The 17,798-nt window shown below is 40.5% G+C and overlaps 1 protein-coding gene across 1 annotated transcript in view; it reads right to left on the bottom strand.

Moving 5' to 3' along the window:
* Positions 1 to 17,798, bottom strand: part of tgfbr3 (transforming growth factor, beta receptor III) — a 69,389-nt gene that overhangs the window by 10,420 nt on the left and 41,171 nt on the right. The window contains exons 5-14 of the mRNA XM_018669936.2: positions 15,271 to 15,454; positions 13,049 to 13,211; positions 12,464 to 12,611; positions 10,249 to 10,438; positions 9,669 to 9,955; positions 8,666 to 8,821; positions 6,644 to 6,793; positions 5,985 to 6,170; positions 3,753 to 4,046; positions 2,769 to 2,895 (exon numbers count right to left, since the gene is read on the bottom strand). Coding sequence (XP_018525452.1) covers positions 2,769 to 2,895; positions 3,753 to 4,046; positions 5,985 to 6,170; positions 6,644 to 6,793; positions 8,666 to 8,821; positions 9,669 to 9,955; positions 10,249 to 10,438; positions 12,464 to 12,611; positions 13,049 to 13,211; positions 15,271 to 15,454 — 1,885 coding nt within the window. The remainder of the gene's footprint in view (positions 1 to 2,768; positions 2,896 to 3,752; positions 4,047 to 5,984; positions 6,171 to 6,643; positions 6,794 to 8,665; positions 8,822 to 9,668; positions 9,956 to 10,248; positions 10,439 to 12,463; positions 12,612 to 13,048; positions 13,212 to 15,270; positions 15,455 to 17,798) is intronic.

Here is a 17,798-nt window from a genome sequence, read left to right as displayed (position 1 = left end):
ACATACTTGATGACAAAAAAATACTTGATGACGAAAAATGATGTGTCAAAGAATATTTTCTATGTATGTATAAATTACATACAACCAGAAACATCCTTATCGTTTTAGTTATAAGTAGTAAGCTACGTGATGTGGGCAATGAATGCAGCAGCCCATCTGGACAACAAAAAACCTTGCCCAGATTTTAAGGTGTTGCATCATCACAGATATTTTCGCAGAAATTAGCTACTTAATAAGATAAGCAATCTGAACATTCAACATATTCACTTACAGAATATATTTCATGCTCTGGAGTCTCAGCCTGTCCAAAACTTTTAATACAATAACCCTGATATTAATGTTTTTTTTTCCTCCTCTATTCTCTGCAGTCTTACACTAAAGTAATACCACTAGTACTGTTGTAACCATCTAAACTGCCAGCCTCTCAAATAAATGATACTGTTCAACTTTTCCTGAACGTTACCAGATCCATAAAAAAGGGATATAATTTATTGATGTTGTGAAGCAGTAAATTTACTTTTGATGGCAGGGCTTTGAGGCTGTTATGTTTTTCCATGCACCAAGTTGGCCACAAGTGGCCCTCTTTGATTTGTAGATCAAGTTCAGCTCTTTGGGATGCTATCCAGGGCAGAACTGTGGCCCTTGAAAAGGCTGCTTGTTTTGTTTGCCATCCTAGCATAAGCGATGCCTTTGTGTTAGAAAACACTTTGAAATTGAGTTTTTTTTCACTCTGGTTATTGCATATCAGTGTTTACTTAATCTCCTCCATGGAAAGTAAACCCGCTGCACTGGCATTTTGGTGTGGGCTGCCTACTTTGGACTAGCTTAGCTTACTCATTCATTCATTACTGCAAATTTTAGGGTCTCTGTTGACCAATATATTCACCAATAACTTCTCCAACATCAACACTAGCACTTCTGTGCTAAAAAGTGACTACATCCATAAGGTATCTCTGCCCAGCAGTGAAACCCAATGTCCAGTTAAAATGTAATAAATACGCCCACTTGTGTTCAGCATTTTCTTGTCCAACTCTGACTACTCACACTAGAGCCTGACTGATGTTGGATTTTTGAGGCTGTTACCAGTATCAATATCTGAGAGTTAAAAAAAAAATCTGAAAATTCTCTGTTTGTATGCTTGAAGATATATACAGACATTTTGATTAAAATCCTTTGAGTTGTGACCAATATCAAGCAGAGCATATGGCTGCAACTAACAATTATTTTCAATATTGATCAGTCTACCTGTTATTTTCCTTGACATATAGACTCATGTCACAAATAGTGAAAAATACTCATCATTCATGATTCTGTAAAGTCCAAGTTGTCACACTCAAATTACTTATTTTGTTCATTCAACAATCTAAAAGTCAAAGATATTGAGTTAATATCACAAAACACCAACGAAACTGGATGATATTCACATTTGAGAGCAAGAGTCACTTTTGGTATTTTTGAAAATCAAATTGTTTCAAAAATCTATCAGTTATCCAAACTGTTTCCAGTGTTGTTCCAGCGAACTGACAAATTGTGTCAGCTTTAACTGAGTGGGATATTTTATAGCCAAAAAAAATTAACTTCAATATGGGTAGATCCAAGGGTGTCATCCCTAGAATTTGGTTGGCTACCCAAGATGCCACCACAGAATTTCTTCCACATCATTGGCATCTGCCTCCTTGGAGGGTGCTGGTTTATCCCTCAAGTTGGGATATAGTAAAGCTAATAAACAAATCAAGATACACACTTCTAAAATTCTGGAGTCCCCACTGCTTTCTCTCAATGCTTTGAAATGAATAAACGAATCTGCAGTAAGGTTGAATCGGCCATACTGGTATATATCGTTCGGGCTCTGGCTCACACGGATTAAAATGACGTGATTTATATCAAACACATGAGTCAATAATGTTGACTCAAACTGACCACAGGTCTCTTGTTGGTGTCATTGCTCAGAGGGGATGCTGATTTCAAAAGCTCTGGCAGTCCATCAGAGACTTGGCACTCATGATATCACCCCATCTTAGTTTAGGTCATAATTAGTAAAATGTGGTGGTGGTGACCTCAGGCCCTCCCTGCAGGCTGCTCCCTCCCCACCTATCAAGCTCACAGCCCCTGAGATGATACAGCAAGTCAATGAATGACTGACTAAATGATCGAGGGGCTTTTAGACTATGGCTGGACTCCCAAAACCAATGAGAGGACTACCACTCCCCCTCATATGCACACATACACACACTCCTCCCTTATCCCCCTTCTCTACTGGAAAGGGGAGGCCACAGTGAAGGTCCTAAGTGAAAACAACTGGAGCTCGATGCTGTATGACTCCTCTTTTTGCATCTCTTCCTAAGCATGGACTGGTCCAGAGCAACTGAACTGGGCCTCAGCGTTAGCACACTCCCCTTTACTGCTGTCAACCACATGCTAGTATGTGCACACACCCAAAAACACACACACACACACACGCACACACTTGTGTACATATGCTTAATGTAAACAGAAACATGTATGCACCCACACCAAATGTGCATAGACACACACCTGCATACACAATCACACAACACGCACACCACACTTAATGATGACCAGATGTGGGGAAGTGATGTGCAGTGTTTTGTGGTCTGACCCGGACTAAGATTTCTCTGGCTCCCTCTGCCTCAGACCGGCATCGTCCTTCACTTCAGGTTTCTAATCACACTTTACACTCACAATCACGGAAATCAGACCTCAGAACACAACTGAGCTCAAGGTGTAAGGTCTTTCCACTCACTAACCTGGTTTGTTTGTTTGACCAGGACCGTTCACCACAACCAGTGGCTTGGTGGACCTCCTGTGATTCATCATCATCTTGATGATATTGTCCACATCAAGAGAGTCACAGGTCTCACTGGGTTGTAAGCACTGTGCGGATAAAATTAGAGAAAACATAGAGAATTAAGAACTTAAAAACTTTAAAAAATTTACAGTACGGAAAAAGGCATTTATTCTGAGCAATTCTCTACAAAAAAGGGTTCTGTGAAAGCAAAAGCAAACATTTACATTTCTCAACCTCAAGCAAGTGCCCTCTGTCATAACTGACCAAAAGTATGAAACTGGAAATTAAACAAATGACTAACTCATTAGCCTCAACTTGACTCTGATCATTATCACAGCATAACAGTTAGCTTCACAGTCACAATTCAACTACAGACCACTACTCCATCACTACTTTTTCCAGGTGAAAAGAGGTCAGAAAAGTAGAGGAAAGAGCTTGCAATAGATTGTATGAGTTGGAAGTTGGACAGATAACACAGTAAGTGAAAAATGAAAATGATGGCTGAGACGGATGCTTAGTTTGTTCTGCAGCTGGATATTTGGCAAACTCTACATCGATCCATATTTCCTGCCTAGCTTTGAGTGCAGAGTTAATACTGCTCAGCCAGAGTAAAGGTACTGCACTACAAGCCTGACTTTTTCTGAAAGGAAGTTTTTCCTTGTCACAGTCGCCTACTGCTGCTCATGGTGGGATCTGTTGGGTCTCTCTCTGTAAATTTTATAAGATGTATAGACCTGCTCTATACGTGCCTCGAGTTAACTTCTGTTGTGAATTGGTGCTATATAAATAAAACTGACTTGACTTGACTTGACTAAAACAAACTCCACTAATATCATATAGGCTCTGGAGAGACTACAACAGCCTTGATAGCTTGTACAGTAAACTCATTAAACAATGACATGCAAAAGAATAAAGGTGATTTGGAGAAGATTACGCAGCATACCGGCGGTAGTCTTTGGTTGATCTGAGATCTCTTGGAGCACAGAGACATCTCACAGTGCAGGAAAAGCAGGGACATGTTTAACTTTGAGTTGAAGGTGAAACTGAAACTTTTCCTATCCATCTGCGTGTGAGGGACAGGGAAGTCCCTCTGAGGATAGATTTTGACAGAGTCATCTGTCGGACAGACTGTCTCAATGAGAGTGTAGTCTGAGGCCACGCTGGGATTGGAGTTGGGAGAAATGAAGCACGATATAATAGTGAACCCCAGATCCGGATCTGATGCGGTTGATGTGACCTGAAGCACATGAGAGAGAGAAGAAAAACATTTATTCTTCAAATACATAGATCATTTGTCATTTGTCGTGACAAGCTACTTCACATGCAACTTCACGACTGGAGTTAGGATTCATTTGCAATGCTGCTCTGATAAGATTAGCTGAATTGCTTTTTTTGTTACACTACAAACATTAATACTTTACACATAATATACTGCAATTTTACACCCACTTTATGATTGTCTATTCATAAACCCATTGCTTTTTGTTTTGTTTTGTTTTTTTGCTTAGTCAAGAAAGAAATGGTCAGTGCTCACACTGCTCACATATTTGTCTGTATAAATGAAGTTACAGCCAGGAGATAGGAAACTTAGCTTGGTATAAAGACTTGAAGCAGGGAGAAACAGCGAGTCAACAAGACTCCAGGAGGTCACTGCTCCTAGCCAAAAAGTAGTCTGGCAAATAAACCATGTTTTGTCAAAACAGCAAGTTTACTTTCTGTGCAGATTAAAGTCCAACTGAAATCACATTTAGTCATCCTTTTTGTATTTCAGTTCAAATCTTTTTTGAATTCTGAATTGTTTTTTCTGAATTGTATTTTTTAAATTATTCTTATTATTAAAAGGAAGAAAAAGGTCTTTGTGCTTCTTGATTGACAGTAGCTGGCAGGCTGCCAGTATCGCTGTAAGGCCAGTTTCACTGTAAGGAATGAGAGACTGGTGCTGTAGTCTATATGTCATGGAATGGTATTCTGTCAAATTAATGCAAAACTATGAGATGCCATCATGAAACCAGAGCATAGAAATTTCTCCCTTATGGTTTCAGATTAGCTAACAATCTTCTGAGTGTAACCCATCAGCCTACAGCATCTTTTATCTTATTGTTTTGGTTTTACAACCCAACTTTAATATTAAGGAAAAGACCAAAATAAGTAAAAAGATTATTGTTTCATTCAGTCCTAAACTGAAAGAAAGATATGCACTGTGTTCATCCAAAATCTAGCTGTCACTATGGAAACAATAGTGGATGGACTTGGACTATGGACTTCTGCCTTGACACTGACACAAGGCAGAAACTCAGACAAATTTCTTCAAATTGTATTTCAGTTCCAGTTAGGGTGGTAGTAATATCTTTCCATCCGTAACCACAAGACAGTCCCTTGAGTTATTATTCCTCTTCTTTCCTCCTTTTGGATTGTCAGTAATGGTATCCTCATTAGAAGGGTCTTGGTCAGAGTGAAAACCACACACATACACTTTATAACATTTTGAATATTTAAATGACACAAATTCAATCTTAAAATGTATAACAGAGCTGAAATTTGATTATATATATATATTTAAAATATATTATATATGCACAGCTGGTGAGAGGTGTGTTTTGAATGAACAAAAAGCCACTCTATGAGCATCAAAGTGCACTTGTGCACCTTTCGGCCATGGCCTCAGGTCAGGTCTCAGCACAGTGTGAGTTCTGAGGAGAGGCTTACGCCATAACCTCACACACAGAAAACTCTTTGTAACCTGCTGGCTCTGCATCCACACTGTCATTGAAGCATCTCCTGCTGATATAATCATAAATCATCCCTTCAAAGGACCTCAGAGTACAAGTCTTTGCCATCTTACATGACCTCCATAATTACTGTTGCGAAACAAGGATTTTGAGCCAAATAGACACATAGAGGGGAGATACGATGAATGTGAGAGGTGAAAGTGACTGTTAGCTTTTTAGCCCCAACCAGACAAAATACAAATTGACCTTGTGGTTGCTGCACTAAGAGATCAAAGCAGGAAGAGCTAAAATCCCAGACAGAGTACACACAGAACAGTTTTCTCTGCTCTTATGAAAGTTTCAATTTAGAGACAAAAAACACAAAGTTACATAAGACAACAGAACATTTATCTGCAAAACACATGACACTGAAATAAGAATTAATCTGTTAGAAATACAAAGCGTACCTCCACAAAGACTTTCTGATTTTGTGAAACAGTGAAGAAGGCCTGGCGTGAGGGGTTGTTGGATGACAATGTGTTGTACAATTCCATAATGAACGTCATGTTGTTGACTGGTTGCCTGGCTGGTCCCGGTACGATCCTGGGAAGTGTTTCTGAGGTTTCCTGGTTATTTCTGTATGTGCAGTTGAACTAGGAGGGGAATAAGACAAGGCCAACACAAATATCAGCAGGGATCTGACCTCAGATTCCATTGCTAAGTGCCCTCACCCTTTCATGACTGTGTCTTAATGTTTGACCACATCAAGATGGGCCAGAAAATAGGGAAGGAACCTAAGAGATACTGTACAAACAAGAGCAATAAGAGGGAGACTAGGAATGGATGAGACAAAGGAAAATAAGTCAGTAGAGAGAAGAAGATGGAGAAACTTCAAAATGGAAAATGTCAGGTCAAGTTCATAAAACAGACATCATGGAATGATAGGGAGATTTCAGGAGCCAGATGAGTCTTTACTAGCACCAAGGGACTCTGGGAAACAGAGTTTTTTCCAACTGTGCATGATTTACATAGAGATGTAGATGATCAGTGGTCAGTAGTCAACTTTCACCCTGTGATAAAGTGCAGCTCTCACTGACAAAGAACCACACTAAGTGCACTCTCTTACCTCTATGACAGACTGGTGCTCTGTGGGCTCGGTTAAAGTCCTCCCTATCTCCACCGGGTCCCTCGGGAACAGCATGTCTCCCGATTCCAGATCCTCGTAACCCAGCGGCCCACCACTCCCATCCTTAGTCTCAGCCTGACTTATTAAGACCTGTGATCCACAGAGGAGTCTGTTACTCACAAAACCTAAGGCCACATCAGTTAGTAAGTGGAAGGAAAACTTTCACAAAAATCATTTCCAGACTTTTTTTTTAACAGATCCAGTTGGAAGTAGTGTTGCCTCATTCAGGCACAGATTTGAATCTTTGAGAGGGGTCTCCAAAACATTCTGTAACCAATGAGTTGGATTTAAAATGTGGGAATGTCCTGTGGTTTCAGCAGTGGGACTAACACTGGACAAAAACAGAAAACATATTTTTAATTTCTCAGTAGAGCAGAGGTATGTCAGAGTCTGGGATGAGTACATGCAGCTTTAAGAAAATTTAGATTTAATGAGGTAAGAAGAAAATGTCAGTGACACTAACGGTGTTTTTTAAAAGTCTGCAACAAATGTTAGCTGACCTGTTGTTGGTGCCACTGCTGAATTAAATCAAGATGAGAAACAACAGCCAAGACAGATTATCTTTGATGTGTGGTGACCTCGACAATGAAAATTAATCTCTTTTGACCAGAGAGCAGAGGTTTCCTCCATGCAAATGCTAACACAAAGGATGGGCTTGAACATGTGCCCCAGTTTTCAATATGCACTGCACAGAATATGTGTTGTTCCAAATTTCCCCCACAAGATTTCACAAGGTCGAGTAGGAAGTGATTCATCCTTGCTTGTTAGAACAAACATGCTGAACGAATGCATTCCATAATAATGAAGATAACTGGGAATGTCAGATGAGAATGCTGAACCCCATAAAAACACGTTAGAGTTCACCATTACATGAAAAAGTACCTTAAAGTCAAACAGAAATTTGATTTCTCATTTTTTCCTTTCCCTTCTTTTTCTCACTTTTCATGTAAGACATATAAAACATGACACTGCAGCAGCAGTACATACTTTTCTAATTTCCATGCATCCACAAAAGAGGATAAAACAGGTTGATCTAGATGTCAGGCTTCTGAGAGGGCATTTTACATTGTGACTGACATTTGAGGACTTCGGTTGCTAGAAGACACACTGTCAACTTCTGTGGTGAGATACTGACTGATAGAACATCACGGCCCTGTATAGCCTATGGACATAAGCTGTTTTCTTTTCCCTGTTTTTCAACAAGCTCACATGGCTTTGGTTAAGCACTGTTCCAGTCAGAAAGAGGGACCAAGAGGTGACCTGATAGCTTAGTAGTTAGGGTGCCTACCACATGGGTGTAAATGACATGAATAAAGAGTTCTCAGTTAGCCTCCCAGCCGAGTGAACTCTACTGTGGGTCAATCCCCTACTCTCTTTCATCACATTTCCTGTTACTTTTGCTTCACATTATTTTAATATCTACTGAGTCATTAATAGCTCTGCCAAAGTTAGTGTTTCCCATATTGTACAATTGAGGGGGTCTAGCAAGTGTTAGCTGTCTCTCTTTCATGGGTTAAGTTGCAGTGATGACAACTGACCAAAATGTCAAAACTCACATGAACTGGTAGTTTGATAACCTTTGCACTCAGTATGTTACCTTGTGATTCAAATCATACCAAAGACAAGTGTACAGAGTCATGGAGTCATCTTTGCTCAAATTATAGATGGTACTCAGCAACAGCTGACAACATCAACTTGGAATTACTAACTATTTTTGGTGTCTGTCCACACAGATATTGCACATTAAATTATCTGTATGAACATCTTTGGTTGGAAAATAAATGTCAGACCCTATGAAGAGCACTGATGTAGGAGCTCTATCTCTGCAGAAAAATAAACTGAACTTATAATTTTTTATGTAGTTCAACTTTAAAAACACATTTATGTATTTATATTACAAACAAGGAGGAGTCTATTGACACAACTTGTTTTAAACAATGTAATAACAGGTATTATACTCACAGAGTTGATGTAGAGGGCCATTTGGCTACCTTGCATGGGATACATGGTGGTCTGACAGCCAGTCAGAGGAGTTTCCAGGGTGTAGTGGGTGGCATTGACTGTTGCTTTGCATTCTGGGTCTTGGAGCGTGAGGTTGGCATGAATAAACCCGTTTGCCTGAGGAAATATCAAAAAATGGCAAAGCTCGATAAAGATCAAAAGAAAAAAATCCTTTATTAAGTCATTTTCAGAATAGTTAAAAAAAAAAAAAAGTCAAAGTGGTTGTGTGAGTTCCCAGGAATAAACAAATGCCACAAGGTGGTCTAGCTCTAGCCCCAGCTTCTCGTAATTACAGTCTATGCCAGTTTCCATTCTGTGATGTGGGCTGACTGAGCTGTCCCTGTGTACAGATGCCAAATGTTGGGAACAGTCCTGCTTGCTTCAGTGTCAGCCTGTGTATACCACCGACACTGTCAAAAAACAGCACAAAAACAGCATTTCTCAGTCTACTTTGATATTTCAATTAATCTAAAAGTGACTATTAGATGTGTGTGTTTAGACTGTTTTTTTTTTTATTTGGTATCATTACACTGACCATTGTAGTAATATGTATAATACATATAATACGTATTAACAGATGCCTGCACATATTGGATACTTCTCATAAGGCAGCAGCCTCGCAATATGGAGATTTATATTGGCATTTTCTAATCTAACGCAGATGACATTTATTCAGCCTCTTAATTGGTCCAGACACTGGTATTCTCTTTGAGTGTCCTCCGTCTTTGTTGTTTTCTATTCCTCTGGTCACAGTTTGTCACATCAAGTCTGTGTCGCATGAGAGGACTTGTAAGAGCAAAATACACAAAAGCCAGGTGAAAAATTTTCAGATGTGCGACCTCTTGAATGTGTGTTTCTGGTTTTGTGTGCTGGGGAAAGTGTGTTATGTGTGTATTTTTTTTATTGTGGTTGTATATGTTTCTAGGCAGGATCTATGATGGGTAAAGGCATGCTGTCCACTCACTTGCAGGCTCTCTTTGTCGATGCTGACCACCATCCTTGTGTCCTCACACTGCACACTGAGGCCAACGTTCAGAGTGCCCTGGTGCTCCTCAGGCTCTCCATTCTCCCAGGGTCGGTCATCGAAGGGGGACGGTAGCGGCAGGTAGGGCAGGCTGTCGGACACAGACGGTGGGAAGGGGAAGGGCAGACCTGAGCGTCGTGAAGCAGTTCCTGCTTCTGGATGAGGACTGGAGTCACGCAGGATGGACAGCTCTGGAGGCAACATGCTCTCCAGAGGATCCACCACATCTGGAAGTCACACATGGTTATAGTCTCATGAGGCTGATTTTACAGGCAGGGAAATTACACAGGACTACAACTATAAAACCATTTCTCAATTTCACACTAGTGTCTCTAAAAGGACAGTGAAATGTGCAATATTAGTCACAAACAAAATAGGAACAGATGCTAAAATATCTGTCTAACACACTATATTTTAACCATTACCATATATGTTTATTAAATTGAACACAATATTACAGTTTTAGTTCAAGTATAATCTATACTGGGGAGAAAATTCAGAGGCTCTTTCCTCCATTTACCTGGCTCTCTGAGTCGGATATTGAAGTGGTTAGCCACAGGAGTGCTTGTATAAGATGTGACTGGACTGTAGCCATGCTCCTCTGCCCACTTGATCAAGGCTTGTGATCCTGATGGCAAGTGCTGCTTAGGGGATTTTGACACGTGCATCAGTCTCTCTGTATTTGAGCTAACACTCACTGTATCAGAGGCCTGTGGGCAAGAAAGCAGAGGTACAATTTAATTTGTCTTACTGTATATTCATTTAACCAAAACTAAAGTATTGCTTCTAGAAGATCATACATGAAACTTCCTTTAAGATCTTCAGACACAAAGGACATGATTTACTGTTCAGGAATTATCACAGATATTCACAGACATGTGCACAGACATGTGCGTGAGTGTGAGGTAATGGGCGTGTCACAGCTCGATCAATGCTGAAAAAACCAACATGTTAATTTGCTCCTAAAATTCATGTTCTGCCCTGCTGCATACCCTCCCTGTGTGAGGGAGGACTGACTTTTTCTCACAGTCATTTCCCACACTTTAAAGTCTCTTGAGCAAAGCTGAGGAAAACCCAGTTTGACAGAAGCGAGGCCTCACTTTTATGAGGCTATCATATCACATAGTTGACATTGTCCCAAACAGTGGTTGCACAAGCACAGCGTCCTGTGTACCACTGTTATCAAGTCAAAGTCATAATGTCAGCTATTTTGGAACACCTAAATGATCTTGGTGACCAGTGGTTTAACATAGATGAAGAAGAATAGATGAATAGACGAAGAGCAGTATATATATATATATATATATTATATATATGTAGATGGGCTGTTTTTATGTCGCAAATCTAATATCTTTGGATTTGGAACTGTTGATCTGAAAAAAGAAAAAAAACACTCACGTTCAGCTTTGGAACCTTCTTTCTATGACAAATGATTAATTAAAAATATCATCAATAGAATAATCGACAATGAAAATAATTATTAGTTGCAGGCCTTATGTGCAAATTAGTAACAGCCATGAATCTGTTGTGCCATGTGGAACAAATTATCCATTTCTGCATGTTGTGGGTATAAGAAAACATATAAAGTTTTCTGCTGTGCACCTCCATCAGAGGCTTTTCCATCCATTTGTGCTGTTCTGTATGTTTCACAGGCTTTGACCTTATATTACACTCACACTGCCTTATGGTACAGCAGTGACCACGCAGCTGTACAAACACACTGTGCCTGGCAAAAGCGCTGTGTCATGGCTACAGCGGCCCTGTAGGAGTATCAGCATTACATTTTGAGGAAACACAGAACCTCCTGCTCACCTCCACTGAAATGAGTAAAGGGCTGAGCAGAGGGGTACGCACAAGACAACAGAAAATGGATGGGTAACATGGGTCAGCCATTGAGTGAATATGAAATGTCACCAGACTCAGCAAAAATGAAATGTGTTGTGAAACGAAGAATATTGGTCTTCCCCCATTTTACTGTGTTGAATTCTTTGTTCCAGAAACAGGGTTTAAAATTCCATCCCTGGAGCAATCACGGTGGTTGGACAACTGCCAATTGCCTATCAACATGATCTACAGTTAAACTATTCTTCCAAAGTGTACATAGGTGTCATATTCTTATAGTTCCTAAGGGTCCTGAGAGACTTGAATAACACTAATGAAGATTTAGTATCAAATCTGTATATTCACCTTCAGCGTTGATATGTATAAAACCGTTTTTCGAAGTAAAGGGAACTCTGATATATTACAGTAATTAGCCAGGGTTTATCTTTTGTGTGTGGCGAGGAGATCCTAACAGCTTACAGCTTAACAAAGTGCCTGAGGCAAGCGCTGCTCATAATTCACATTATGACTGATGGGAAGCAACTCAGACTTTATGTGCAGTTAAAGTACTGCAGTAGTCTTGGCTCTGAAAATATGTGATGTCCCCATTGTCCTGCCCCTGGCTCTCTGAATGTGATGACAGTCCCTGGAGCTGCCGCAATGAAATTTCACAGGTCCTCCTAACCTGTTATCCCCACCCTCTCAGGCAGCAGGGACCAGGCGCCAATTCAACACACACTCTGGTGTAACAAATTCTTTGGGTCAGTGGAGCAAAGTGATGACATTTCTGTCTGTGACAAGCACAGTGATGTGTGATAAGACTATATCAGATCTCAGTAGTGAAGTCTGTAAAGGGAAAAAAAGAGACATCTCTGGATGGAAAGCTTTTATGTGTTGTGATGCTACTAGCTTACCACTACATCCAGCTTGCCAATTACACGGTGGGCCTTGATGACCCAGTTGACAGACTTAGCGCACTTGAGCAGCAAGACAACGTCACGATGCAGGGGGGCATCGTCCTCCAGAGGCCGTAGGTCCACTATGACGTCCACCTGGAAAGCGCTGCAGGGACGGAAAGAGAGAAAAAGAATTTTGGATGGTTGGGTCGACACAGTGTTATCGTACCTTCAGTGTCTGGCCAACTAATTAAAAAGCTGGATGCATTCCCAGAAAAAAAGCAGACATATGCACAACAGACCAGATAGCACTAGAGTGAGATACAGCACAGCTACCAACACATTCCCAGATTTGCAGTCTTTTGGGTATACAGAATAATCACTCCACTGGGGGAGTGAGGCGATTATCTGGCAACCTGGACTTCGAGACCCAGTTTTGAAATATCTTTCTCAAAAGAACACGACTAAGTGAAAAGTAGGCCCCCTGTCTTCATGTTAGTTCCCATCCAAAACAAACTCCACTGAGGTTGGTGAGAGCATCTTGACCTCAGAAATAAACTATGACAACATGTTTTCTTGGCTTTGGCCGCTTTGGCTGCTCACCTGCTGGAGTTAGGGGCTTGGAGCTCGATGATGTGGACCTCTTGGTCTTTGTCAGGTCCAGACAGGACACAACCCTTTGATGCCTGTGGCTCCACGTAGCCGCCCAGGTAGTTCAGAGACAGGAAGTTGGTATCAATCTTGCAGGTGTCAGAAAACACTGGGTCTGAAAGTAGAAAGATGTTTGTGTTACTTGGTCGGGGGTTCTCTGAGGCTATTTTGATCTCCCAAAGGAGAAATATGGATTTTTGTTACCCCCTCCACCACAGAGGGGTCAGAGTCTGAGGTCAGCTAAAGAACAGCACCCCCTGCTTCTGAGAGGATCTCAGCGTCCTGCTCACAGAGACTTCAGTGGGGTGGATGTTTGCTTTGACCCAGCTGTTCCAGCTGAAGAACAGTTTCCCTGCAACCCAGCAGCTGGTATTCACATTGTCTCTCATCCAAAATGCACTACTAACAACGACAAGCCTTTTCTTCCTTTCTTGGGTGAGGTGATCCGGTTGGCATGACCTGTCTTCCTATCAACAGGGATCTTTCTCTTTTCATTTTACGTGGGAAAATTAATCCAGGTATTTTACCAGAAACATCCACAATAAGAGGACAATAATATTCATAAACACATTTAATCAAACTTTATAGTGTTTTTTCCTCCACTTTCACAACTGTTCAAAAATTCATTAACTTCTCAGAACATTAAAAGTTATGCTCCTTCTCAGCACTCGAAGACAACACAAGACAGATGCTTCCTTATTTGGCAAACAGAGCCTTGGACAAAGTGTAAACTGAAGGTTGGCACCTTCCTCTCCGGAACTCTTGTGGCACTTTTAAAGAGCTGAAGAGAGACCTGGAGCACAGCCCTGGGTAGGAAGCAAAGTGAGAATCTGTCCATCTTCATGAAACACTACTGAAGTTGTGAAGGAGTGGAAATCTACAGCTCTTTGCTTGAAGTAAACATCATGGCACTCTGGGCTTTTGCCAAACCACAGCCCCCTAATGACACAAGCCAAACGCTTGAAGGCTGAGCAACCACTCTGCTCTCCACAGCAACCAACAACATAGAGAGAGAACTTATCACTAGGAGTAGTGGAGCCATTATGTCTTTCCAGACATGAGCTTTGCTTTATTTCCATGTAGTGAAAGATGCTCGTTAAAAACAGTCTTGTCTGGGAGCTGACGAATTGTGAAGTCGGACATGCTGTCTGCTCACTGTGTGGATCAGCCAGTAGAGAATAAAGAATTGAAAGTCTACAGTTCTAACGTGTGAAGATCAATCATAGCCTCCCCTGAGAATCCCCAAGTGCTTCTCCACTTCAGACTGCTTATCCTTCCTTATCTTACTTATTGGAAAAACTGGAAAGGCATGATTTATCTAGAGCTTACCTCTGCTTTTTTTCCACTGACATCTGGTCAACTTACTATGTATGCCCTCCACAGTGAGACATTACATTACATTTTGCTGTTGTTCTTATTTCATTATTACAAATGACAAAAGTTTGAGTTTATCATATTAATAAAATAAAAGACTGTTTTTGATACAACAGTTGGATTCTCATTAATAACACCCTGTTCACTACTCACTCTCCTACATCTGCATCAGAGTTATAGTTGAAGTTATTGCTTATTTAAACCTAACACTTCCTATTGCTGCCAGTTCATACTGGTCGAACCCAGGGTCACTTTTATTGCTAACCAGTCACAGGAATTGCAGTATATATGTCACTTGACCTCTTTACTGAAACAAGTTTGTTTGGCTGCAGTGTAAAGAGATAGACAAACTGATTTATAGTTATAATCTTATAAATTATATATTCAAAGTGATAATCTTTAAGATTATAACTTCATAGTAACCTTGAACAAAGGCCAGATTTGGTGTAATTTTCAACTCTCTACCTTTTCATTCTCTTGCAAGTAATGTCAATGACAGATATCCATCCTAATTATATAATTAATTATGTTAATGCTTTAAATAATCATATATGTTATTATTAATAGGAACTAATCTTCATTAGTATGTTGTGACCACAGATAGCCTGTTAAACAGTGTGAAAGGGTAAATGAAATGCCTGTCAAGGGAGGGAAATTCTTTTACCAGAGTAGTGCATGTGAACCTCTAGCCAGGGCTCAAACATAAAAGCTAAGTAAAGTTGTGGGAACTGAAGAGGAATGGGGAGGTGTGCCTTGGAGCCTAGAGCTAAGTTTGGGAATTTTGGGAATCTAGCACACACCTTCTCCGACTTTGATGTAGATGTCTTGAGTCATCCTGAGCTCAGAGAAAGAGGTGACTGCCTTGTACTTCTTCTGGGCCCAGCTGAGGAGGTGCTCATTGCCGTGGGGAAGGGTCTCCTTCTGGATCTGGCAGGAGAGGGAGAAGTTTCCCGGCTGAAAGTGGACCTCTGAGCCCTCAGATACCTTGAGGAGGAGAAAAGGCAGGAGTGTTAGAGGACAAAGGAGCAGCTGTGATAAGCTGTTATCTCAGTTCTGTGCAATGTGATAGCAAATGCCAAAATACAGGAGAGATAACTACATGTTTTATTCTGTCTATTCAGCTTTAGTGATGCCCAGCATCCATTTCAGTTATCTACTTAAGTAAAAAAAAATACTAGACAGGGAGTTATACTAATCTGCGTTAACAGAAAAAATATTTAAGAGCAACTTTTCAAGATTTCCACTTAGAGTGACTATTCATTTGAGAATGATACACACATAGAAGTGTATCCTTGTTTAATACAAGAAATTTGAGACTGTAAAATGGAGAACCTGCAGGCAGACTAAAAAGGAGCTCAGCCCTTCCAAAATTAAACCCACTCTCTAAACACTGGTAAAACCTATCTTTCACACTCCATCCCAACCGTTATTCCAAAGCTTCTACAAATAGGCTCTGCGTATTTTTACACATGTTCCCCAACACAATAAGGTGTCTGGTTTCCAGTGTTTATACAGTGTACTGTGTTATAGTGCGTCATCACAAATGTGTATGTCTGCTTCAAAATGGCCACAAGAGCTAACAGAGAACACTCAAAAACTTGACAGACAAACTGTCAGACAGCAAGAAAGCAAGTGGTCACTCACACACAAATGTTGAAACCACATGCTAGTATTCCTAGGGTTAAGTCACTCTAAAAACATAGTATGAATACTTGTGCCAGAGGACATTAACTTTCTGCAAATACCTAATCCTATTCCTTTAGGATCACTGAATACTATAGTGATACTGTTGGTGGTTGATGTACTGAAACCAGCAGTAAATCACAAAAGAGTTTTAACGATATGGACAAAAAAGAAGTGCTGATTTGCATTTGACAGGGAAACTGTCATGGTCATATTTAGGAGGGACCACCCCTTTGGCACTTAATGGAGCTCAGCCCATATGCTTCATTTCAGAGAGATAAACATTCACATGTGCTGAAAACCTACCGAATGACCAAATGAGTCCAAACACACGGTCTAGACAGCCTACCTCATTTTATTTCCATGCTTGTTTTCTTTCTCCCAAGGTATCCTATCTGTACGCATGAGCTGAGACAGTGCTGGCAAGCCCAATTAAAACATTAAATCCATTTGAATCCAAGAGGAATACGTAAGACCACTTCGTTGTGATGATGTTATGAGGTTGTCCCTAAATTGTGATCATGCTTTAATGATAATAGAACAATATCCCTTTGGGGTGTTTAGGTTTTTCAGACATAACTATTTGAATCCCCTCATGCGCAACATCTGTCTGACCTCTGGAAGCTCCTCTTGATGTTCCTGGCATTGTCACCAGAGGCAGTAAATACTGAGGCCGAGGAGACGGACTCTGTCGAAGAATCCACGTTGATTTTATTTTTAGTGTGTTTACTATGACAAGGAAACACAGAACACAGAGAAAGAAATGGCAAAGAGGAGAGGTGTGGTGCCCTGAGGCAGTGAGGAGGGGCTGGGGTTTCTTCGCTAACCCTGCCAAGCTCAGCAGAGTTTATCAGTTTAATTGCGGGAATACGACTGTAATTAGTCGCAAAGAATTAGAGGGGAAAGCCTGAAAGCCAAATTAGCTCCAGGCCTTCCAGAGCACTGAAAACCTCAGGAATTTGAAACAGGGAAGTGAGGCACTCACTCTGGGCTTTAACAAACTCTCTCTCTCTTTTCCTCTCTCCATCTCCCCTTTAACATGCCCAGTTGACAGACTAAAAGACTTAAAGTGCTGGAAAGCAAAGAACAATTTCTGTCATGGGCTTAAATAGAATATATACATATAAACATACTATACTGCATACTGTTTACATAAGCTGTCACTCAATAGTGTTACTTTTGTTGCTAATGCACTTGCATGAAGCGAAAAAGCCGTAGTACTTTTGGGTAAAACACAGAAATAATAAAAATCTGATTTATTTGAAATTAAACTAGAGGAAAGTGTGCCCCACTGAATCTATTTTGTTTATTCTCATATCAGCAATTTCTAGAGAAAACATCTAAAAGATCTTTGTGTTGGATTCATGTTGGTCTCATGTCTATCTAGTGTTCTTCTGAGCAGCAAGCAGCAGCCTTCTGCCAAGTAAACCATAGCCTCACTATATGAAAATATAGCTCATCTCTTATTAAGCAATCTGTTGCAGTTATTGCCAAAACACTCTCTTGATTAACTTTGTAATGTGTTTTCAAGTTAAAATACATGAAAACTGGATATTACGTCAACTTAATAGGAATTTCTTGGACTTGGCAGCTGAGATCAAACAAAGAATGTAGAGGAGAGGTTAGCTACATACCATGGGGACTG

The sequence above is a fragment of the Lates calcarifer genome, linkage group LG17 (genome assembly GCF_001640805.2).
Source record: "Lates calcarifer isolate ASB-BC8 linkage group LG17, TLL_Latcal_v3, whole genome shotgun sequence".
Lineage (NCBI taxonomy): Eukaryota > Metazoa > Chordata > Actinopteri > Centropomidae > Lates > Lates calcarifer.
This window is presented reverse-complemented; position numbering and strand designations above follow the sequence as displayed.